Source organism: Heptranchias perlo, chromosome 25, assembly GCF_035084215.1.
Source record: "Heptranchias perlo isolate sHepPer1 chromosome 25, sHepPer1.hap1, whole genome shotgun sequence".
NCBI classification, from domain to species: domain Eukaryota; kingdom Metazoa; phylum Chordata; class Chondrichthyes; order Hexanchiformes; family Hexanchidae; genus Heptranchias; species Heptranchias perlo.
The window spans coordinates 24569154-24593800 of record NC_090349.1 but is presented as its reverse complement, the minus strand read 5'-3'; the positions used below and the strand labels follow the sequence as shown (position 1 = coordinate 24593800).

General features: G+C 41.3%; 1 protein-coding gene across 1 annotated transcript in view; it reads right to left on the bottom strand.

Moving 5' to 3' along the window:
* Nucleotides 1-268: 268 nt before the first annotated feature.
* The window catches only part of denr (density-regulated protein), a 32169-nt gene continuing 7790 nt past the window's right edge, over nt 269-24647 (bottom strand). Inside the window, exons 2-8 of the mRNA XM_068005763.1 lie at nt 19416-19521; nt 14663-14682; nt 7502-7586; nt 4609-4686; nt 2530-2646; nt 2056-2195; nt 269-547 (exon numbers count right to left, since the gene is read on the bottom strand). Coding sequence (XP_067861864.1) covers nt 503-547; nt 2056-2195; nt 2530-2646; nt 4609-4686; nt 7502-7586; nt 14663-14682; nt 19416-19512 — 582 coding nt within the window. The 5' untranslated portion in view covers nt 19513-19521 and the 3' untranslated portion in view covers nt 269-502. The remainder of the gene's footprint in view (nt 548-2055; nt 2196-2529; nt 2647-4608; nt 4687-7501; nt 7587-14662; nt 14683-19415; nt 19522-24647) is intronic.

Below are 24647 nucleotides of genomic sequence, written 5' to 3'. Positions count from 1 at the left end.
AGGACTATATTTAGGCTATCAGATAGGGAGGGGGCTTGTCGTTTAATTTTCCTCTGCTTCATTTGAATCCACTCATAAGAATCAGTGAGAACAATTACTTAACCCCCAGAGTGCAAGAATTCTACAGGAAGGGTTAATGCAATTGCATTTATGGACAAAATTCACATCCTTGTGCTGTCTGCTACGTGTTACAGAACCACAATGTGTTGAAGTAATAATGTAAATAATGTAAAAACTCAGGTGAAAACAAATCACAAATATAATGATCTACAAGAGATCAAAACAGATATTTTATTAAACTAAGGATCTCTTTAGTGCACACAATGTTTTTTAAAACATAATCCAGAAATTTCACAGGAGCTTTGGCAACCAAAGTACAAGAAAATAGCCTCAAATCCATTGAGGATATTTGACTAGAGGATGTCTGTAATAAAAAGCCTTTTTATTGTTTGGCCAAATTTATTTTGCCTGTTGAATTAAACAATAAAAGTAGTCTACTAGGTCACTTCTTCACTTCTCCAAGATCTTCAATGGAGTCATCATCCACCTGCAAGAATAATCTACAGTAACTAGAAAGTTGAAGCTGTTTAAAATACAAAATAATTGATGGAGTAACAGCTCTGTAGTCAGTTTTGCTTTATGTAAGGCAGCCAAATGTTAACAATCATATGTTCTGCAAGCTTATTGGGTAGTCCTTAACTACTGCTATACATTCAATTGATGAAATAGCTGTTGAGGCATCAAACTTGTTCTCAGCCATAAGACAACAGATCACTTCCAAACTTTACACCAGCAGATCTTCTGTGGTGCTTCTTGTGTTAGGTCTAAGGATACACAGTTTTAATATGGCAGGCACGTTATAGCATGTAAAACACTACATATTATTCCACTGCTGAAGTACAGCAATGTATACTTAAATATGTCTCTTTAAAGGCCACAAGGTATAATTGCTAGGCCGGCTTTCGTTGAATAATATGACTCCTAGTATCAACTGGAAAGAATTTAATGGTGCGGAGATGTTTACCTGTACTTAGGAATAATTAGCTTTTTTTAAAAAAAATACTTTTAAAAAAAAAGTGCAAAACAGAAATTTGCTTGCAACACCTGAAATATGACATTCACATATCAAAATTATACATATTAGCAGATCTTCTGTGGCATTTATTACAATGAGTTGCAGGATACAGTAGTACTGGTGAGGGGAGATCTTGCTATTTGGCAGCACTGGGATAGAAAAATGTATTGTTTGACAGCAATGTGGAGGGGGCAATGTTGGGATTTTGGAGGGCTGGAGAGGGCAAGAGCTTAGTGTTTGCTGTGGTGAAATAGCTAGCAGAGGTGCAAAGTTAAATCTTTGCATCAATCATAATTGTTTGGAATTCTTAGTATATACAAAAGAAAACACAGGTCCTGTAAATCATCCTCCTTTGTCTTTCTCTGAGCTAGATTCTCTGAAGTAAAAAACACATTGAAAATAGTTTACTCAAAAATATTTCTTAAATTCACCTTTCAGTTTTTCATTTGGAAAAACAAATTTGACAATTTGTACCAAGAAAAATAAATACATCTTCCATAAATAATTGTTAACAATCTCAGCATAAACCAAAAAAAAGTGGTGTAATCCCCTCCGTCTCTGCAGTAGACTTTTATCACTAATGTAAAATTAAGTATCTGATCATTGTTTGAATTTGAAATTCTATTGTAAACATTTGAAATTCCTTCTCCACCTGCTTTTCAAGTCATTTGGACAAACAAAAACTCAAATCCCGTTACAGCATGGAGAAAGATACTCTTCCAAGTTGTACACCGAAAAGAACCGGACTGAGACCTGCTGAGAAATTCTTTGCACTGCAGACATTCAGATTTTGCCATCCTGGGAATTGCAGGCATGGAACACCTGTGGTAACTTCCTTCAGCTGGTAGTGACAGCTCTCGGAAAATTTATCAACTTCAAACCCAGGCATCTGAATGATGCTTAGGTCTCCAAATAAAAATCTTAATGAAGGTATTCAAAAACATAAATTGATGTGTTTCAGGGAAGGTGGATAGTCTTACCTCTGGCCATTTCTCTTGAATAACATCCATAATATCATCTGTAACGTCACCCTGAATTGTGATTTCATCTTCTCCTGTAACTGATGCTCCACAGGAGAACTTCTGAGCAAAGAATCTCTGTGCTTCTTTTAGCTCTATCTCTGTTTTATACAAAAAAGATCCGTTACCAAGTACATCAATCAAGTCTTTGTGTTGAATTAACTAGATTCCGGGTTCAGAACAACACTGCCAGGAATAAAGGGCATCCATTTAATCTAAGAGTTTAACTTAGCTCTGAATCAGTTTGTTCTCTCCATATTAAATTATTACATGATGCCTTGTTCAACTGCTATGAATTTTAGACCGGGGAAAAACAACCTATAGTAAATAGGAAAGAGTACAACTTGTGGAATATCCCAATTCATATTTTTCATGCTCTCCATAATACAAGAAAAAGCAAAATGACAGTAAAACAAAGTAACATAAAATACTTGCCAAAAGTTGCAAGGCCACAGACTCTGGTTACATATTTCTTTTTTGCTCTTGGAATTTTGGCTATTGTAACCTTTTGGGGTGCTGTCTTCTTTTTCTGTTTAATTATACCTCTGCCACCTTAAAAATAATATTTTAAGATTTATTTAGGACATGTTTGTCAAAATAGGACACGATCCCTAGGGCTATGCTTATTTTCTATTGAGATAGACCACACATGGTAATTTAACAAGCATACAAAGAAAGTCTGAGAGGTTTTTCAGATGGTCACAAACAGCTATGGAATTATGTTCTCCATCTCTATTTGACATTTAAAGTTATATATCTTGCCACTCAAGAAGTCTACTTCCATGTGTAAACCACATTATGTACATCATGTTAAAAAAGCAATAAACATATTAGGGCCAGGTGTATGACTCATCAGTGATCTTTGTTGACTTTCTAAACTACATATTTCTAAAATGGAGATAAATGAAGAATATTTCAAGTGCAAAATTTCTTTTGAAGGTGTCAACATATCCAAGATTTCTATAATGCTGTAAAAATAATAATTCATTGTGCATTCACATGATTTGTTGTGCAGTCCCAAATGTGTTACAAAGCGATATCTGCATACTTGTCCCTTGGGCTTGCATTATAACTTTAAAACTATTGACCATAGGTAGCCTGAGAATAGATATTTAATGCAGAGCTTGTTTGAAAGCCTCCCTGATGCCTCACTTTAACCAGTGGACAGTTAGTCCATGCAAGACCAGGAAGGCCCCAGGATCAATTCAGTTTGCAGTAGGTTTGCTGATCGCAACTCAGGAAATGGTAGCGGTGCTACAAATGGCCTCAGTGCCTTAAACTGAGAGGGGGGTCGGGGGGAGAAAGTGAATATGGTGCAGATTCTCCTCTTCTGGTAATGATCCACTGAGTCTGTGGAAGTACACAAGTGTGGATGTTAGGTGACAACAGGATCGGGCTTCACCTCAATGCCCCTCTCTACATTCGAATATCCAATATTCACTATTTAGGCTCACATATGAATAATGGTCACTTGGGCAATGGACTGAAAATTGCCTATTCATGGAAACACATCCCAGCGAGGAGTCAACACTTTCAGGAGAAAAATGGTAAGGAGCAAAAGAAGTTAAGCTGCAGCAACATGAAATTCAGATATAGTAACACATCCCCATTTGTGTTGCCATTGGATTTTGTGACAATTGGATAAAACTCTTCTTCAATCATGACAACAATCAAGTGTAAACCTGGAACATTTCATTCAGAATTTTTGAGTTTTGTTTTGCAGAAATGTTGCTGCTGTCTTCAAAGGGTTAACACATATCAGTGATATTTAACAGGAAACCAAAGTAGCTGCAGAACAGAAGATTGAGTCAGAACACAGCTGTCTTAAGTTTTATTTGGATATGGTCAACTTAAGGAAATATGTAGTTTTGACGCTAAGGCAAGAATGTTTAATTTGTAGGTTATCAGCTGGTTGCTCATAATTGTACCAGTTACTGGATGGTTTTCTGGACGCCAATACTCCCACAGCCTCTGGTACCTACATTTTGCTCAGTTAGATCTGTGTTCGAGATGGAAGACGACTTCGAAAAAGTCTGGAATGCAGGAAGTAGGGCATGAGAGCACTTGGAAGCTGCAAATAAAGTTTAATTTAAGAGCATGGAATGTGCACTTGGAGTGTGTTAGTTAATCTGCATACATGGAGGGGTGGGGGTGGGGGGGAATATATTTGAAAAATATTTTTGGGTGGACAATTACAATTAAATTCAATGAATGTTTCAAATGACTCACAAATTCAAGAAAGTGATCTGTTATTACAGGAACTGTTAAAATGTCTCTCTCACTCAGTATGATTCTTATCCCTGTCAATTACTGTCACATTCCTTGCAAAAATCCAAGCTAATGAGACAGGTACTTAGATAAATTAGACTTGCAGAATTGCTTAAAAGGCAAGTTTATTTTTAAAATTCAGCTTCAATGGCCAACTAAGATAGTAAAGTGTTAATTGCAGTGGGGTCCCACAGATCAGGCTATTTTAAAAAAAAATATGAAAATTTAAAATAAAGACACAGTCACCTCGTCTTTGTTTCTTTTTTTCTTCTTCCTCTCCTACTGGCGGCTCTCCCCCTCCTGCATCTTGCTGTGGGCATTGATCTGTTTTTTAAAAAAAGATTTAAGTAACCTGTTCAATTCCCATTGAAAATTAGAAATAACAGCTAACCACAATGAAAGCAGATGAGAGATAAAAATATCTGCTACAGAGCCCCGATTTTCAGTAGTGCACCTTGTGACATGGCCTAACTGGCCAAGACTGCTCATATAACTGGCTGTAAACAAAAACAAACGTTAAATAACTATTTTCATCAGAGGAATGTGAAAGTAGAACTATAGGAGTTTCTGAAGATTGGGAATGGGAATTATGCCAAAAGTTTCAAAAATACACTTACAAAAGTTACTGTGCTATAAATGGAAAAGTCACCAGGCCCAGATGGTATACATCCCAGAACAGCGAAGGAAGTGAAAAAGAATAAACCAGGGAATTCTAGGCCAATTAGTCTTGCCTCTGTTGTGGATAAATTTCTAGAGTTACAATATGAGATGAATTAGTGCACACTTAGAAAGGCATGGGCTAATCAGGAACAGTCAACATGGATCTGAAAAGATCAGGTTGTGTTTGACTAAGTTATTAGAATTTTTTGAGACAATCATGGAGTGTATAAATAAGGAAATCTGATGGATGTTGCATGTATTTTCAGAAAGTGTTTGATAAGGTGCAATATAAAAAATGAAAATGAAGACACTATTAAGTGAATAAAGGGATGGGTAGAGGACAGAAAGCCAAGAGGATTAAATACATGTTTTTCAGATTGGCAGGATGTGGCTAGTGGTGTTACCCAGGGATCTGTGCTGTGTCTTTTGTTTTCCTTTTATATGAATGATTTGGCCAGAGACACAAGGGGAATCATAATGAAGTTTGCTGAAGATACCAAGTTAGGGAACATGGCAAATGGTGAGGAAGAATATAGGAGGAGACCATAGACAGGTTAGCAGAGCGGACAGATAGGTGGCAGATGCAGTTCAATGTAGAGAAATGTGAAGTAACACATTTTTGGAATATGAACAGTGAAAGGAAGTATATCATAAGCCTTAAGACATAACACAGTGTAGAGGAATGGAAAGATCTAGCAGGGACCGGCTACAGCCCACACTATTTTTGTAGTGCCAGGAGAAGCACTGCTGCTACTCCTGGATCCTCAGAAATGCAACTTTTAAAAAATGTTGTCGCCATTTCTTGAGCGGCCCCCAGCGTACCTTTAAGGATCGCTGCTTAGGCCATTCAAGACCTGGTAAACATGGCTTAAGTTCCGCCCACTTACACCTGAATTTTGCACTGGTGTTAGGACCCCGATTTGCATTTGCGAGACGCGTGTTTCAGGTGGGCATCTTGAACACTGAAAAGGCACCTGCTTCCAATATGGTGACCAGCTCACTTGCAGGACAGATCAGGCGCGGAAGGTCGCAACCTGAAATTTATAGGCCCAGCAACCATTTTATGCCAGAGAAACAGATGAAGGCAAGTTGAATTTATACCCACAGAATACAACAATCAAGATGTAATTATGAATCTATATAAAATCTTAGTAAGGCCACTGTTTGAAGACTGTGTGCAGTTTTGAGCTCCACATACAGAAAGGATGTTGAGGCATCATGGAGGATGAAAACCAACACGAACTGGTCGGGAGAAACAACTTATTTCTATGTTCCAATTTCTATGTAATCTATGTAGTTGATCTGTGATGAACATCCTATATACCTGCACTACGTATTTATTTTGGGTACCAATACCGATCAAACTGAAGATTCAGATAAAATAAAACAAACAATCAAATCAAGAATTGCTGTGGGTTATTTGTTACAATGGAGTTAGACATTATTTATAAGGCTAAATACTATTTAGCTACAAAACATGCACCAGCAGAGCTCCCATCTCGTAATGGTATTACAGATACCAAGTCACAGTTTATTCCGTTAAACAACATTTGAATAAACTTTCCATGGCATCACTTGTCAAAGTGAACAGCTATTTTCTGAACACTTAAAATCAGGTTTCATATAATGTATAGAGCAAAGAATAGTTATTTTGGACTGGAAGCACAATATTCTCCATAAGTAATGCAGGCATTCTCCGTTGAAATGCTTAATTTTATACTCGTCATTTCATACTTGATACAATATTATGTGAAAATGGAGTTTGAAAAAGGAAATTAAATTTTAAAATATTTATTTTAAAACAAATTCGTAGCAGTAAAAAAAAATTACCAGGTTTTGCCTCTGCCAGGAGATTACATGGCTGTCGGTGGGGGGCATTGGGGTTCACAATGCTCAGTTGCACCATGATAGTGTGGGACGGGCTCGATGGATGAGCTGGTCTTTTCCTGTTATTTTTGTATGTTCGTATTATTAATTATAAAAATAAGTTAAATAGTTCATGGGTGTTAAATATGTGTAACCATATTATAGGTTTCCCATACGCTTGAGGCAATACATCAGCACTTTACTGGGGTGTAGAAATGAAACAACCTCAAATAGTCCAGTAAAAATAATGATGGCAGAATAAATATGATGTGATAAAACATGGAGCCAAGGCTATTGAAAACCCCTGGGTTTTTTTTTTAAAGCTCATAGGTAGAGTAACATATTATTGTGACTAGAGGTAGCAACACTAGGGCACGCCTTAAAATGTATTAAAACTGCAGGAGAATGCAGTGCTGTATTCATACTACCTCCTTTGCAGATGCTGTTCACATCACATACACCACGAATAGGATGGTAGGAAAATAATGTTCTGGTGCAAAATATAGCGTGAACTTAACTCTGCAGCTTCCTAGAAGACTCAGCATTCACACCCTGAAGCATTGCTGCTGTGTACTGAAAAATATTAGACGAGAAATGTTTTTTCTTTTGTTACCTATACTGAGTTTTGCAAATTCCTCTGGGCAATTCTTTTCCAGCCACTGTCTGCACTTGGTATACTGGGGCATGTATTCACAATACTGTAAAAAAGCACATGTACGTAATCATTACATGATTGAGCTGACGAATGTTTCCATTTCAGGAGGTCTTCCTTTCTGTCTGCCATTGCAAGTCCTGAAGAAAAAGTTATGTAGACACATAATCCTGTTGATTGAGTGACTGGAAATATACTACCAAAAGTTGGTCTGCCATCAATGTAGTACATTAGATAGAGTACCATATAACCCTGGGAAGAACCATTGGATGCTACAACTCATCATGAAGGTCAGAGTAGCAGATTATGCCAAACTCAAATATGTAACAAATGAGGTGCTTGGGCTAATACCCTGCTACAGCATCACCAGTTTGGTTCAAGTGTGGCTAAAGGGATTAAGAATGTATTGCACTTAACACCCCGAGTACCATTTACGTTTAGTTGATTTTCATTTTTGATTACATTTAGTTTTGCAAAGGACTCTTCTGAACATTAGCTATTAGTTTCCTCATTAAGCCAGATCAGAAGTAGTGATGAAAAAAGAAAGAGAGCAGCAAACAGCACAATAAACCATCACTTAATAAAATGCAATGAAAAGTCACAATCTAATTGGGAATCCTGCTATAAAATTATTGCATTAGCATTTATGGGTGTTGAAGGTTTAGGTAACCCTGGCCCCCCCTTCCCTCTGCTTAAGTCAATACAACTGTTCCAAATTTTGGAAATCTGCATCTCTTGAAACAAATATCTGCTATCACAGATTCAGTAGAGTGGAGGTATCGATGTTCTAAACAGTTTTCAAGGTCCCATTTCACCAGTTTACTACTCAAATGGTGCAAGATTTAAAAGGCACACTGCTGACCCCTAGTGACAGAAAATAGGCAATGTAGCTTTTTGAAAAAAGTGACCACAAGAAATCCATCAGTGTAAATTAACATTCTAAGAATGAGTTGAGAATTTAATGCAAATATAATTGGAAAATTACAACAGTTGAATTTCATGTATCGTAAAAGATATGAACACACATGAATACATAAATTTGTCCTCATCAAATAGATAAAACAGAAGGTAAAAAGGAAATAATGAAAATAAAGTACTTTGTGGATGACTGAGAAGTTGAGTTAAACTGACTTCTCAATATAAGTAAATGTGAATGTATAACTACTGAACTATTTTATCTAGAACGAAAGAAATTTAATATAACAGTAATAAAATCGGAATTTAAGACTTTTTTTTTTTAGGAACAGGGAAAGGCCATTAAGCCCAACAAACTGTCCCTTTTTAAGAGATCAAGACCAGCTACTCCTCCTCTCACCATATTCATCAATTCCTTCTGTCCAGAAACATCCAACTGCCTCTTGGACCCATTTCTGCTGTCCACTTCAATGCTCTTCAGATGTGATTTACTGCACAAACCTACTAGCTTTTCAGTCAAAAAGTCCTTACTCCTGACTTCCTACATATATATTTTTTAAAAACTTGTATTCCTAGAAATCATCTAGATATTCACAGAATGGAGTGATGTAAATACTGGGATTCAACACTACTACAGTTGCACAAATAAAGTAGAGTGGGGATGAACAATACATATATTCGAAGCCTCCTCTTTTGGGGTACTCATCATATGCCTTACTGTGTAGCTTTGAATAAATGACCGCATGTGGAATCTGTAAAACCAGGAGACATATGCAGCTTGTTAATGAGAATGCACAAGCAATTTGTTAATGGGGCACCTATACATACAAAATTAAGTAAAAGAGCAAAGAATTATTTTTAGAACTGCTGTTCTCACTGCTTTATTGAAGTAAGCATCTTGGTTAATTACAATAGCAATTTCTAGTTTTCTCTGAAAACTAGGACATAGAATGAGGCGTGAAGCAGGACATCAGGAAATGTAAGTAATATATGGATTTTATGATACACCTTTGTATACATTATTGTTGCTAGTAAGTTTGGAGGCACAATTTTATACTTAAAACCAATTGGGACAAGAAGGCTTTGAAGATCTGAATTGCATGCTGGCTAGAGTTTTGATTTTGTACACAAGGCTGGCTTTTGGGAAGAGGTGGTGGAGGAAGAAGTAGGAAGAAGAGGCAGAGCAATAAGGACACCTACATATCAAGGAGATTATGTATTAACACTTCACTAATAAGACATCACATTCTAATTACTGGAGCTACCTTTTCTTTGATAAATTTGAAGATAACGTTCAAGGTATGTTAAATCCACTGTTCTATATCTTTACTTTTAAGATAAGGTATAAACAGAATATATGATGCATATCCTACTCATGGCATTGACCATGACCTGTGAACATGAAGTCGTGAGCATGAAGTCATTAGTAATTTATCACATCAGTCTCTGTGATTGGGATATAAATCATGTCTAATGGATTGCCTTAAAGTACCATCTATATATACTGAATCTTAGTTTGTTAAGACTGAACATTTGCAAAGCTTAAAAAGGAACTAAATGTAGATAAGAGCACTTTAAATGATAAGCAGCCTCTCCCCAAAATCTTGTCAAATAAAAATAAAGGCCAACATGCCATTTGCCTTCCTAACTGATGGCTGTACCTGCATGCTAACTTTTTGTGTTTCTTGTATGAGGACACCCAAATCTCTCTGAACATCAACATTTAATAGTTTCTCACCATTTAAAAAATATTCTGTTTTTCTATTCTTCCTACCAAAGTGAATAACCTCACATTTCCCCACATTATACTCCATTTGCCACCTTCTTGCCCACTCACTTAACCTGTCTCTATCCCTTTGCATACTCTGTGTCCTCCTCACAGATTACTTTCCCACCTAGCTTTGTATCATCAGCAATCTTGGATACATTACACTCGGTCCCTTCAGCTAAGTCATTAATATAGATTGGAAATAGCTGAGGCTCCAGACCTCATTGCATCCTTGGTCCAAACATGGACAAAAGAGCTGAATTCCAGAGGTGAGGTGAGAGTGACTGCCCTTGACATCAAGGCAGCATTTGACCAAGTGTGGCACCAAGGAGCCCTAGTAAAATTGAAGTCAATGGGAATCAGGGGGAAAACTCTCCAGTGGCTGGAGTCATACGTAGCACAAAGGAAGATGGTAGTGGTTGTTGGAGGCCAATCATCTCAGCCCCAGGGCATTGCTGCAGGAGTTCTTCAGGGCAGTGTCCTAGGCCCAACCATCTTCAGCTGCTTCATCAATGACCTTCCCTCCATCATAAGGTCAGAAATGGGGATGTTCGCTGATGATTGCACTGTGTTCAGTTCCATTCGCAACCCCTCAAATAATGAAGCAGTCTGAGCCCGCATGCAGCAAGACCTGGACAACATCCTGGCTTGGGCTCATAAGTGGCAAGTAACATTCGTGCCAGACAAGTGCCAGACAATGACCATCTCCAACAAGAGAGAGTCTAACCACCTCCCCATGACATTCAACGGCATTACCATCGCCGAATCCCCCACCATCAACATCCTGGGGGTCACCATTGACTAGAAACTAAACTGGACCAGCCATATAAATACTGTGGCTACAAGAGCAGGTCAGAGGCTGGGTATTCTGCGGCGAGTGACTCACCTCCTGAATCCCCAAAGCCTTTCCACCATCTACAAGGCACAAGTCAGGAGTGTGATGGAATATTCTCCACTTGCCTGGATGAGTGCAGCTCCAACAACACTCAAGAAGCTCGACACCATCCAGGACAAAGCAGCCCGCTTGATTGGCACCCTATCCACCACCCTAAACATTCACTCCCTTCACCACCGGCGCACAGTGGCTGCAGTGTGTACCATCCACAGGATGTATTGCAACAACTCGCCAAGGCTTCTTCGACAGCACCTCCCAAACCCGCGACCTCTACCACCTAGAAGGACAAGAGCAGCAGGTACATGGGAACAATACCACCTGCACGTTCCCCTCCAAGTCACACACCATCCCGACTTGGAAATATATCGCCGTTCCTTCATCGTCGCTGGGTCAAAATCCTGGAACTCCCTTCCTAACAGCACTGTGGGAGAACCTTCAACACACTGACTGCAGCGATTCAAGAAGGTGGCTCACCACCACCTTCTCAAGGGCAATTAGGGATGGGCAATAAATGCCGGCTTCGCCAGCGACGCCCACATCCTGTGAACGAATAAAAAAAAAATCCCAGTCTTCATATTTCTGTACTGGCTGAGTACACTACTGCTCAGTTGGCACTAAATCTTACTGGCAAAGACATTTTCAGCACCGTAAAGCGCTTTGGGACGTCTGAGGTCACGAAAGGCGCTACATAAATGCAAGTTCTTTCTTTCTTTCCAGTGAAACCTGTAAATTATGGACACCTAAGGGACTGGCATCAGGTGTCCTTATTTTCAAAATGGTCATTGTACGTACATTAAACTGGATGAGTCAAATATCCCGGGATTGGCTGTATCACCTGCAGTGTTCCTTTTTTCTCACCCTCACCTGGGATTGTGCCTAATTCTGGAGCCCTGTCAGCAGAATGTGATTTACCATTGAAGGAGGGATATCGTGATCCTGGCAACAGCTAAGTTGGCAGCCTGCACAGGGTGAGGTGGCTGCTTTAGGACCAGTGTGCCTGGGAGATCCCAGACAAATTACTGGGGGGGGTGGGGGGGGGGGTGGTGCACAAAATTAATGTCCTGCAGATCCCTGTCCGGGACCTACTCCCTCCGTGCGCTGCAGCTGCTAATGTTTGATGTGCTGGGGGGTTGGGTAGGCAGCTGCTTGCAGCTCATCAATACCTGATGTACCGGTGGAGTGAGATGTGGTGTTGCCCTGCTTTTATCAAATGGGGAGTTCTTTACCCAGCATCCATCGCAGCAGAGAAATTGCTCTAGCCCTGGGATGGAGCCGTGCAAGAACTCAATTCCAGAGATAGAGTGGTTTCTCTGCTGCTATGGAGGTTGGGTAAAGAACTCCCCATTCCACAAAAGCTGTTTCATTCACCCTCTGCCATCTCACGCTGACCTGCATGTCCCATGTTTTAAGTTACATATGGACTTGGTCCATTGAAGGCTGTCCTTAGTTCGTAATTTGCCGATGTCCATGGTTTCAAGGTGTAACTTGTATCTATTACAATGCAAGTTGTTTGGGACCGTCAACGTGTGTCTGTTTTTTTAGGGGGGGTCCGTTTGTACAGGTTTCACTGTATGTTCAAGCCCGAGGAGGAGATTGCGGGGGCTCTGACACATATATTCAGAACCTCTCTGGCCACAGGGGATGTGCCAGAGGACTGGAGAACCGCTAATGTAATACCATTATTCAAGAAGGGGAGTAGGGAAAAACCGGGGAACTACAGGCCAGTGAGCCTAACATCAGTGGTAGGAAAATTATTGGAAAAAATTCTGAAGGACAAAATTAGTCTCCACTTGGAGAAGCAAGGATTAATCAGGGATAGTCAACATGGCTTTGTCAAGGGAAGATCGTGTCTGACTAATTTGATTGAATTTTTTGAGGGGGTGACTAGACGTGTGGATGAGGGTAACGCAGTGGATGTGGTATACATGGATTTCAGTAAGGCCTTCGATAAAGTCCCCACAGGAGACTGGTCAAGAAGGTACGAGCCCATGGAATCCAGGGTGCCTTGGCACTTTGGATACAAAACTGGCTTAGTGGCAGAAGGCAGAGGGTGATGGTTGAAGGTTGTTTTTGTGACTGGAAGCCTGTGGCCAGTGGGGTACCACAGGGATCGGTGCTGGGTCCCTTGCTGTTTGTGGTCTACATTAATGACTTGGATATGAATGTAAAAGGTATGATCAGTAAGTTCGCTGATGATACAAAAATTGGTAGGGTGGTAAATAGCGAGGAGGATAGCCTCAGTCTGCAGGACGATATAGATGGGTTGGTCAGATGGGCGGAACAGTAGCAAATGGAATTTAACCCGGAAAAGTGCGAGGTGATGCACTTTGGAGGGACTAACAAGGAAAGGGAATACACAATGAATGGGAGGACCCTAGGCAAGACAGAGGGTCAGAGGGATCTTGGTGTGCAAGTTCACAGATCCCTGAAGGCGGCGGAACAGGTAGATAAGGTGGTAAAGAAGGCATATGGGATACTTGCCTTTATTAGCCGAGGCATAGAATATAAGAGCAAGGAGGTTATGATGGAGCTGTATAAAACACTGGTTAGGCCACAGCTGGAGTACTGTGTGCAGTTCTGGTCGCCACACTACAGGAAGGATGTGATCGCTTTGGAGAGGGTGCAGAGGAGATTCACCAGGATGTTACCAGGGCTGGAGCGCTTCAGCTATGAAGAGAGACTGGGAAGATTGGGTTTGTTTTCCTTGGAGCAGAGGAGGCTGAGGGGGGACATGATTGAGGTGTACAAAATTATGAGGGGCACAGATAGGAAGGATACTAAGGAGCTTTTTCCCTTCGTTGAGGGTTCTATAACAAGGGGACATAGATTCAAGGTAAAAGGCGGGAGGTTTAGAGGGGATTTGAGAAAGAACTTTTTCACCCAGAGGGTGGTTGGAGTCTGGAACTCACTGCCCGAAAGGGTTGTGGAGGCAGGAACCCTCACAACATTCAAGCAGCATTTGGATGAGCACTTGAAATGCCATAGCATACAAGGCTACGGACCAAATGCTGGAATATGGGATTAGAGTAGACAGGGCTGATGGCCGGCGCGGACACGATGGGCCGAAGGGCCTCTATCCGTGCTGTATAACTCTATGACTCTATTACTCACTATCGAGTCATTCACTGATTGGTCTGATAACTGATGCCAGCTGAATGTACCTAGTGAATATGAGACTGAAAATAAGTCACTTCTATAAAGGATAGGAAATTACAATAAGCATTAAATATCCCCAAGATAGTAATGTTTTTTTTAAATGTAACTTGTTAAGATGTGGGTGAATACTTTACTTCAAAAGTACTCCTTTCTATACTTACCTTTTCCTCCAAGTACTGCAGCTGTAAAATATATGAACTGTAGAATCCTGTATACTGATACCACCTAGATCAGGAGAAGCTCATATATAACTGCATAAAAAGGTAAGTACATAGTATTTGAATCAAAATAGATGGAAAGAGAATAGGGATAAATTAAAGGGGAAAACAAAAAGGGGAGAAAGTCACCAGAAGATGTAAATACATTTGATGTAATTAATTGCACTTACCTCTGTTGGCAATGAACAGACTAGAAAACAGGAAAAAAAATACAATAGTAACTTTTCAGAATAACTAACAAAAATATAAGCAATTTTTCAGCCAGAAACTTCCATTTTATGAAATTTCAGCACAAGTAAAATACAAAGATCTTAAAAGTCCTTGCAAACAATTAACTGAAATGATTAAAAAAAACTGCAAAAGCTGGGCATATTAAATAAAACCAGAAAATGCTGTAAATATACAACAGCTCTATCAGCAATGTCATTTAAAAAAAGCCCTCAACTCAAGGTTTAATTCAGATTTTAATTCACACGTGGAGCAAATGATTTTAATAAGTCATTTTCCTGGTTACTTTAATTTTCATAAAAAGATGGCTTTTAAATTTATTTTCAGAACTGGTGCAACTCGAAACTGCAAAAAGAATTACTCCCTAACAGTGAAAACAGTCAATTTTGTGATCACTATGGGCGAGATATGGGGAAAATGCTGAGTTAGACGATCAGCCAGGATCATTTTGAATGGCGGAGCAGGCCCGAAGGGCCGAATGGCCTACTCTTGCTCCTATTTTCTATGTTTCTATGATTTTTTTTAATCTCTTGACTATAAATGAGCAGAAAATCTAGATTACATATTATGCTGTTAACAAGCTATTTTAGCCTAACATCTGTGGTGGGTAAAATTTTGGAGTCTATTATTATCATAGAATCATAGAAGTTACAACATGGAAACAGGCTCTTCGGCCCAACATGTCCATGTCGCCCAGTTTATACCACTAAGCTAGTCCCAATTGCCTGCACTTGGCCCATATCCCTCTATACCCTTCTTACCCATGTAACTGTCCAAATGCTTTTTAAAAGACAAAATTGTACCCGCCTCTACTACTGCCTCTGGCAGCTCGTTCCAGACACTCACCACCCTTTGAGTGAAAAAATTGCCCCTCTGGACCCTTTTGTATCTCTCCCCTCTCACCTTAAATCTATGTCCCCTCGTTATAGACTCCCCTACCTTTGGGAAAAGATTTTGACTATCTACCTTATCTATGCCTCTCATTATTTTATAGACTTCTATAAGATCACCCCTTAACCTCCTACTCTCCAGGGAAAAAAGTCCCAGTCTATCTAACCTCTCCCTATAAGTCAAACCATCAAGTCCCGGTAGCATTCCAGTAAATCTTTTCTGCACTCTTTCTAGTTTAATAATATCCTTTCTATAATAGGGTGACCAGAACTGTACACAGTATTCCAAGTGTGGCCTTACTAATGTCTTGTACAACTTCAACAAGACATCCCAACTCCTGCATTCAATGTTCTGACCAATGAAACCAAGCATGCCGAATGCCTTCTTCACCACCCTATCCACCTGTGACTCCACTTTCAAGGAGCTATGAACCTGTACTCCTAGATCTCTTTGTTCTATAACTCTCCCCAACGCACTACCATTAACGGAGTAGGTCCTGGCCCGATTCGATCTACCAAAATGCATCACCTCACATTTATCTAAATTAAACTCCATCTGCCATTCGTCGGCCCACTGGCCCAATTTATCAAGATCCCGTTGCAATCCTAGATAACTTTCTTCACTGTCCACAATGCCACCAATCTTGGTGTCATCTGCAAACTTACTAACCATGCCTCCTAAATTCTCATCCAAATCATTAATATAAATAACAAATAACAGCGGACCCAGCACCGATCCCTGAGGCACACTGCTGGACACAGGCCTCCAGTTTGAAAAACAACCCTCTACAACCACCCTCTGTCTTCTGTCGTCAAGCCAATTTTGTATCCAATTGGCTACCTCACCTTGGATCCCATGAGATTTAACCTTATGTAACAACCTACCATGCGGTACCTTGTCAAAGGCTTTGCTGAAGTCCATGTAGACCACGTCTACTGCACAGCCCTCATCTATCTTCTTGGTTACCCCTTCAAAAAACTCAATCAAATTCGTGAGACATGATTTTCCTCTCACAAAACCATGCTGACTGTTCCTAATCAGTCCCCGCCTCTCCAAATGCCTGTAGATCCTGTCCCTCAGAATACCCTCTAACAACTTACCCACTACAGATGTCAGGCTCACCGGTCTGTAGTTCCCAGGCTTTTCCCTGCCGCCCTTCTTAAACAAAGGCACAACATTTGCTACCCTCCAATCTTCAGGCACCTCACCTGTGGCTGTCGATGATTCAAATATCTCTGCTAGGGGACCCGCAATTTCCTCCCTAACCTCCCATAACGTCCTGGGATACATTTCATCAGGTCCCGGAGATTTATCTACCTTGATGCGCGTTAAGACTTCCAGCACCTCCCTCTCTGTAATATGTACACTCCTCAAGACATCACTATTTATTTCCCCAAGTTCCCTAACATCCATGCCTTTCTCAACCGTAAATACCGATGTGAAATATTCATTCAGGATCTCACCCATCTCTTTATGGTTCCGCACATAGATGACCTTGTTGATCCTTAGGAGGCCCTACTCTCTCCCTAGTTACTCTTTTGCCCTTTATGTATTTGTGGAAGCGGAACATTTGGATAAACATAATTTAATAGGACAAAGTCAGCATGGCTTTATGAAGGGGAAGTCATGTCTGACAAATTTGCTTGAGTTCTTTGAGGACATAACGTACAGGGTGGATAAAGGGGAACCAGTGGACGTAGTGTATTTCGACTTCCAGAGGCATTCGACAAGGTGCCACATAAAAGATTATTGCTCAAGATAAAGAATCACTGGATTGGGAGTAATATTCTGGCATGGGTGGAGGATTGGTTATCTAACAGGAAGCAGAGAGTTGGGATAAATGGTTCATTCTCGGACTGGCAACCAGTAGCCAGTGGTGTTCCGCAGGGGTCGGTGCTGGGTCCCGGTCCCCAACTCTTTACAATCTATATTAACGATTTGGAGGAGGGGACCGGGTGTAACATATCAAAGTTTGCAGATGATACAAAGATGGGAGGGAAGGTAGAGAGTGAGGAGGACATAAAAAACCTACAAGGGGATATAGACAGGCTGGGTGAGTGGGCGGAGATTTGGCAGATGCAATACAATATTGGAAAATGTGAGGTTATGCACTTTGGCAGGAAAAATCAGAGAGCAAGTTATTTTCTTAATGGCGAGAAACTGGAAAGTACTGCAGAACAAAGGGATCTGGGGGTCCTAGTGCAAGAAAATCAAAAAGTTAATATGCAGGTGCAGGAGGTGATCAAGAAGGCCAATGAAATGTTGGCTTTTATTGCTAGGGGGATAGAATATAAAAACAGGGAGGTATTGCTGCAGTTATATAAGGTATTGGTGAGACCGCACCTGGAATACTGCATACAGTTTTGGTGTCCATACTTAAGAAAAGACATACTTGCTCTCGAGGAAGTACAAAGAAGGTTCACTCAGTTAATCCCGGGGATGAGGGGGTGGACATATGAGGAGAGGTTGAGTAGATTGGGACTCTACTCATTGGAGTTCAGAAGAATGAGAGGTGATCTTATTGAAACATATAAGATTATGAAGGGGCTTGATCGGGTGGATGTGGTAAGGATGTTCCCAAGGATGGGTGAAACTAGAACTAGGGGGCATAATCTTAGAATAAGGGGCTGCTCTTTCAAAACTGAGATGAGGAGAAACTTCTTCACTCAGAGGGTAGTAGGTCTGTGGAATTTGCTGCTCCAGGAAGCTGTGGAAGCTACATCATTAAATAAATTTAAAACAGAAATAGACAGTTTCCTAGAAGTAAAGGGAATTAGGGGTTACGGGGAGCGGGCAGGAAATTGGACATGAATTTAAATTTGAGGTTAGGATCAGATCAGCCATGATCTTATTGAATGGCGGAGCAGGCTCGAGGGGCCGATTGGCCTACTCCTGCTCCTATTTCTTATGTTCTTATGTTATCTGCACTGATCAACTTTGACTACACTTTTTTTGACTCAAGCATTAAGCTGCTTGCATTAAGTACTTTTAAAAAAAACATAAAAACATTAACTTCCTATTTAGAGCATCATCACATTCAATTTAACTGCTGGCATTTGATTCTAGTCAGAGTTAAACCGTTGCCTACAACTTATTACTAGTGCAACTTTGCTTTAAGTTTTGGTCTCTAAGGCATTCAACATTTTTTCTATTTTGCTCCTCTTCCCTTATCCACACATCTTCCTCCAGCCAAAACAGTCTAAGCTATGAACTCTACCATGAATCCTGTTCTGTGAGCGTACCATAAATGATGCAAGTTGGAATTAGGTCACATTTTCATCTCCTGCCCCCTGAAGCGAACCTTTGCACTTCCACATACTATCCAGCAACCTGACTAAATTCACTTATAAAAACCCACTTTCATGACAAAATGAAAATCGCCATCCATCTGCCATCCAGAATCACCTTTTAGAAAGGGAGCAAATTTCTGTGATTAAATAGTTCATTAAGTATCTTCATCCATCTATTCAACCAACCCACATACTTTTATCTGAGAGGTGGAAATCTGGGATGTTCCCTTTGGTGAGTGGAATGACTGGTAAATTTAAGGCTCAAGTCTGCAATCTTGAGGCTTGCTGGCAAACTATTGAACTATGTCGGACACTAGTTCCCATCAGATGTAAAGAAAAATGGGACTAATGTATTAGCAGAAGTGCAACTATTTAAAAAAGGTACTGGTAATATCAATAAAACCCAGAATATTTTATCCTGCAGTAATTTGTCACATCAAAATAACAAGTTTTCACTAACTACATCTGTACTATAGAGCAACCAGTACAAGTTCTTTCTTTCAGACATACTTACTTCCACAGTAGAGTACTTTTAATGGACATTGCGTCTTATTGCTGGCTGGTTTTGCTTCTCCTTTGCTTTCCGAGTCTGCATTTTCAGTATTGGCCATCTTATAAATCTAAAGACCAGGTGCAAGCAAAAGAATAAATAGGATTATTTCGTCTGCACAAAAGAGCCCTGCAAATACACCAACACCCACTCTGCAGTGACACAATGGGTGGCATCAGTTGTGGGTCTTCATAGTGATCCTCAGGAAAGGTCATTATTGCACAAACCAGACGAGATTCGCAAAGACGTGGCAGCAGTGGTGACAATATAATATGTAATGTGAGTTGATCAGAAATTAAATACAAGTAAAAACCATGACAAACCCTCAAACACCCTTGTGAATCCCCTTCATGGTCACGACACGTTTGCCTTACGCTTCTTACTGCATATATGTGATGCATGCCCTGTGGCTGCAGCACAGGTTGGGTGAGGCTGACCATGATAAAGATGCATGAAAGGATGAGTATGAGATAGAGCCATGAGATTGTATGAGGATTGGGTTGAGTGGTAGTGGCGGGATGAGTACTGGCGAGGTGAGTAAGTGCAGGTAAGATGAGGATGAGCTTTGAGTGGGTGTGAGGAGTGATGTGATAGAGTACTGTTGGCAGTGCAGAAGGAGATGTGGGGTGGGGGCGGTGATGTGGCAGACGGAATGTAGGGGAATGAGTAAGTGTACTCACTTTGGCTGACCTACTTAGGTCATTGAAGCACCTCCTGCACTGTATGCAGGTGCACAATATGTTGGTGGTGCAGGTGACCTCCTCTGCCACCTCGAGCCAGGCCTTCTTGGTGGCAGAGGCAGGCCACTTCCTCCCACCCGCCAGGGGGAAGATCTCCGTCCTCCACCTTACCCCATCCAATAAGACCTGGAGTGAGGCATCATTAAACCTTGGAGCAGCCTTCCCCCTGGGCTGTTCCATGCTGTAATTTTTCCTATTTTCTGCAGCATCAGTCAGTGGAGGACTGCCCCTTTAAATAGGGCTCCTCCAGCTGACAGCCTATGCTGCGCATGCGCAGTTCGCCCGCTGCGCAGCTTTCCAGCGCGAAACCCAGAAGCAAAGGTAAGTACCTTCAATCAAGCTGCAATCACGGGCACAGCACCCCGATTTCACTGGGCGTATTACCCACGCACCCAGTTGACCGCACGCTGCCAACCCGCCTCCCTCCTAATATCGGGCCCCGAGACTCAATTTCTTGAACGGTCTCCGTAAACTCCAACTTTTCAAAACATAGTGCCTGTATCTGTACTGCACTAAGTCCCTCTTGCCCAAAACCATGTCCTCACTGACCTACATTGACTTCCTGTCCCCCATCCTGGTCCTCTTCAGTTTCCCCCATGACCATGCTCCACCCTACTGTTGCAATCTTCTCAAGCCTTACATTCTCACCTATGCCCTTCAGTCCTCCAACTCTGGCTTTTTTGTGCTCTTTTCCCCCTCCCCAGCATTGGTGGTAGGGTCATTAGATGCTCCCATCCTCCTCTCAAACTCCCTGCCTAACCCCTGTGCCTCTCTGTTTCTACCTCCACCTTTACAAACCTTCTCAAAACCCATCTTTTCAATGAAGCTTTCGATTACCTCTCCTAACTCACACCATGGCTCTGCATCCATTCTGTTATTCCTTTTATCTATTTTTTCTTCTCCCCTAGGTTAGCACTGTATAATGTTTTCTACATTACAGGCACTATATAAATGCCAGTTCCTGTTGCAAAAAGGGATTTCATCAAGTATACAAAACATCAGAGTATAATGTAAACCAGATTATCACCATGAAAACATGTGGCAAACTATTTTGTTTGAGGAAGCGCTGCATGTCATGATATAGTGGCATCATCTGCAAGTGACATAATTGTGTATTAATGCTATTATGGTGACACAGTAAATAGCGTACGTGGGAGCAGAAAGTTGCAAAGATTAAGTGAGTGGGCAAAACTGTGGCAGATGGAGTTCAATGTGGGGAAGTGTGAGGTCATCCACTTTGGACCCAAGAAAAATAGATCAGAGTATTTTCTAAATGGCGAGAAGCAAGATATTGGGGATGAGCAGAGAGATTTAGGGGTCCAAGTACAGAAATCACTAAAAGTTAGTGGACAGGTACAAAAAATAATTAAAAAACCAATGGAATGTTGGCTTTTATCTCAAAATAACGGAGGAACCAGTAGATGTGGTGTATTTGGATTTTCAGAAGGCTTTCGATAAGGTCCCACACAGGAGATTGGTGAACAAAGTTAGAGCACATGGAATTGGGGGTAATATACTGGCATGGATTGAGAATTGGGTTAACAGGCAGAAAACAGAGAGTAGGAATAAATGGGTCTTTTTCAGGTTGGCAGACTGTAACTAGTGGGGTACCGCAGGGATCGGTGCTTGGGCCCCAGCTATTCACAATCTATTTCAATGATTTGGATGAGGGGACAAGTGTAATATTTCCAAGTTTGCTGATGACAAAACTAGGTGGGAATGTGAGTTATGAGGAGGATGCAAAGAGGCTTCAAGGGGATATAGACAGGCTGAGTGAGTGGGCAAGAACATGGCAGATGGAATATAATGTGGAAAAATGTGAAGTTATCCACTTTGGTAGGAAACACAGAAATGCAGAGTATTTTTTAAATGGTGAGAGATTGGGAAATGTTGATGTTTAAAGGGACCTGGGTGTCCTTGTACATGAGTCACTGAAAGCTAACATGGAGGTGCAGCAAGCAATTAGGAAGGCAAATGGTATGTTGGCGTATAGTACAAGAGGATTTGAGTACAGGAGTAAAGATGTCTTATTGCAATTATATAGGGCCTTGGTGAGGCAGCTGGAGTACTGTGTACAATTTTGGTCCCCTTACCTAAGAAAGGATATACTTGCCATAGAGGGATTGCAACGAAAGTTCACTAGACTGATTCCTGGGATGGCGGGATTGTTGTATGAGGAGAGATTGAGAAGACTAGGCCTGTATTCTCTAGAGTTTAGAAGAATGAGAGGTGATCTCATTGAAACATACAAAATTCTTACAGTGCTCGACAGATGCAGGGAGGATGTTTCCCCTGGCTGGGGAGTCTATAATCAGGGGTCAGTGTCTCAGAATAAGGGGTAAGCCATTTAGGACTGAGATGAGGAGAAATTTCTTCACTCAGAGGGTGGTGAATGTTTGGAATTCTCTAGCCCAGAGGGCTGTGGAGGCTTATTGAGTACATTCAAAACTGAGATCGATAGATTTCTAGATATTAAAGGCATCATGGGATATGGGGATACTGTGGGAAAATGGCGTAGAGGTAGAAGATCAACCATGATCTTGTTGAATGGCGGAGCAGGCTCGAGGGGCCGGATGGCCTACTCCTGCTCCTATTTCTTATGTTCAAGGGGGCTGGAAGTTATGTTACAACTGTAGAGTTCTAGGCATCGCATTTCAGGAAGGATATATTGGCCTTGGAGGGGGTGCAGCACAGATTCACCAGAACGATACCTGCACTAAAATGTTAAATTAGGACAGGTTGCATAGACTAGGCTCGCATTCCCTTGAATATAGAAGATTAAGGGGTGATTTAATTACGGTATTTAAGATGATTAAAGGATTGGATAGGGCAGATAGAGAGAAACTATTTCCGCTGCGACTATTGCCAGGGACTAGCGCATGCGTACTTGGGCCTGAGCCGTGTATGCACATCTTGCGTATGGGCTGTGCATGGGCATTGTAGGTCACCAACTGCCCATTCACTAAAAGCACGGACCGGAAGGCGAGCACCAAAAATGCAGACGATGCAGGTAGTCACGAGGGGGGAGACCAAAGCCCAGAGGAAGGGGAGATGTTGGGGGGGGGGGGTGGGGTTGCAGGGGAGGAGCAGAGGAAGGGGAGAAGTGGGGGGGGGGTGGTCAGAAGCAACGGGGGAAGCAGAGGAAGTGGGTAGCAGGGGATCAGCAGAAGCAGTGGGGAAGTAGAAAGAATGTGATCCAGGTCTGGGTTGCGGGGGGGGGGGGGATGGTAAGGGAGGGAGAATCTCTGCAATTTCTACCCTTACTTCCCTCAGCAACCTAGGATGCATCCCATCCGGACCGGGTGACTTATCTACTTTAAGTACAACCAGCCTTTCTAGTACCTCCTCCTCATCAATTTTTAGCCCATCCAGTATCTCAACTATCTTCTCTTTTACTGTAACTTTGGCAGCATCTTCTTCCTTGGTAAAGACAGATGCAAAGTACTCATTTAGTACCTCAGCCTCCATGCATAGATCTCCTTTTTGGTCCCTAATCGGCCCGACCCCTCCTCTTACTACCCATTTACTATTTATATGCTTATAAAAGACTTTAGGATTCCCTTTTATGTTAGCTGTCAGTCTATTCTCAGACTCTCTCTTTGCTCCTCTTATTTCCTTTTTCACTTCTCCTCTGTACTTTCTACATTCAGTCCGGTTCTCACTTGTATTAATCAACCTGAAATTTGTCATACGACTTTTTCTGCAACACCTTACTCTATCTCTTTCATCATCCAGGGAGCTCTGGCTTTGGTTGCCCTACCTTTCCCCCTTGTGAGAATGTACCTAGGCTGTACCTGAACCATCTCCTCTTTAAAGACCGCCCATTTTTCGATTACAGTTTTGCCTGGCAATCTTTGATTCCAATTTACCCGGGCCAGATCGGTTCTCGACCCACTGGAATTGGCTCCTCTCCAATTAAGTATTTTTACTCGAGATTGCTCATTGTCCTTTTCCATAACTAATCTAAACCTTAAGATACTAAGATCACTGTTCCCTAAACGTTCCCCCACTGATACTTGTTCCACTTGACCCACTTCATTACCCAGAACCAGTTCCAGCAATGCCTCTTTCCTCGTTGGGCTAGAAACATACTGATCAAGAAAGTTCTCTTGAGCACACTTCAGAAATTCCTCCCCCTCTTTGCCCTTTACACTATTACTATCCCAGTTTATATTAGGATAGTAGAAGTCCCCCATTATCACTACTCTACAGTTCTTGCACCTCTTTAATTTCCCTGCAAATTTGCTCCTCTATATCCTTCCTACTAGATGGTGGCTTATAGGATACACCCAGCAGTGTAATGGTGCCTTTATTGTTTCTTAACTCTAACCAGATAGATTCTGTCTTTGACTCCTCTCTCCAGCAGTGCCATATTCTCCTTACATCAATACTGCCACCCTCCTCCTTTTTTTCCTATCTTTCCTAAACTGTATTCAGGAATATTTAGTACCCAATC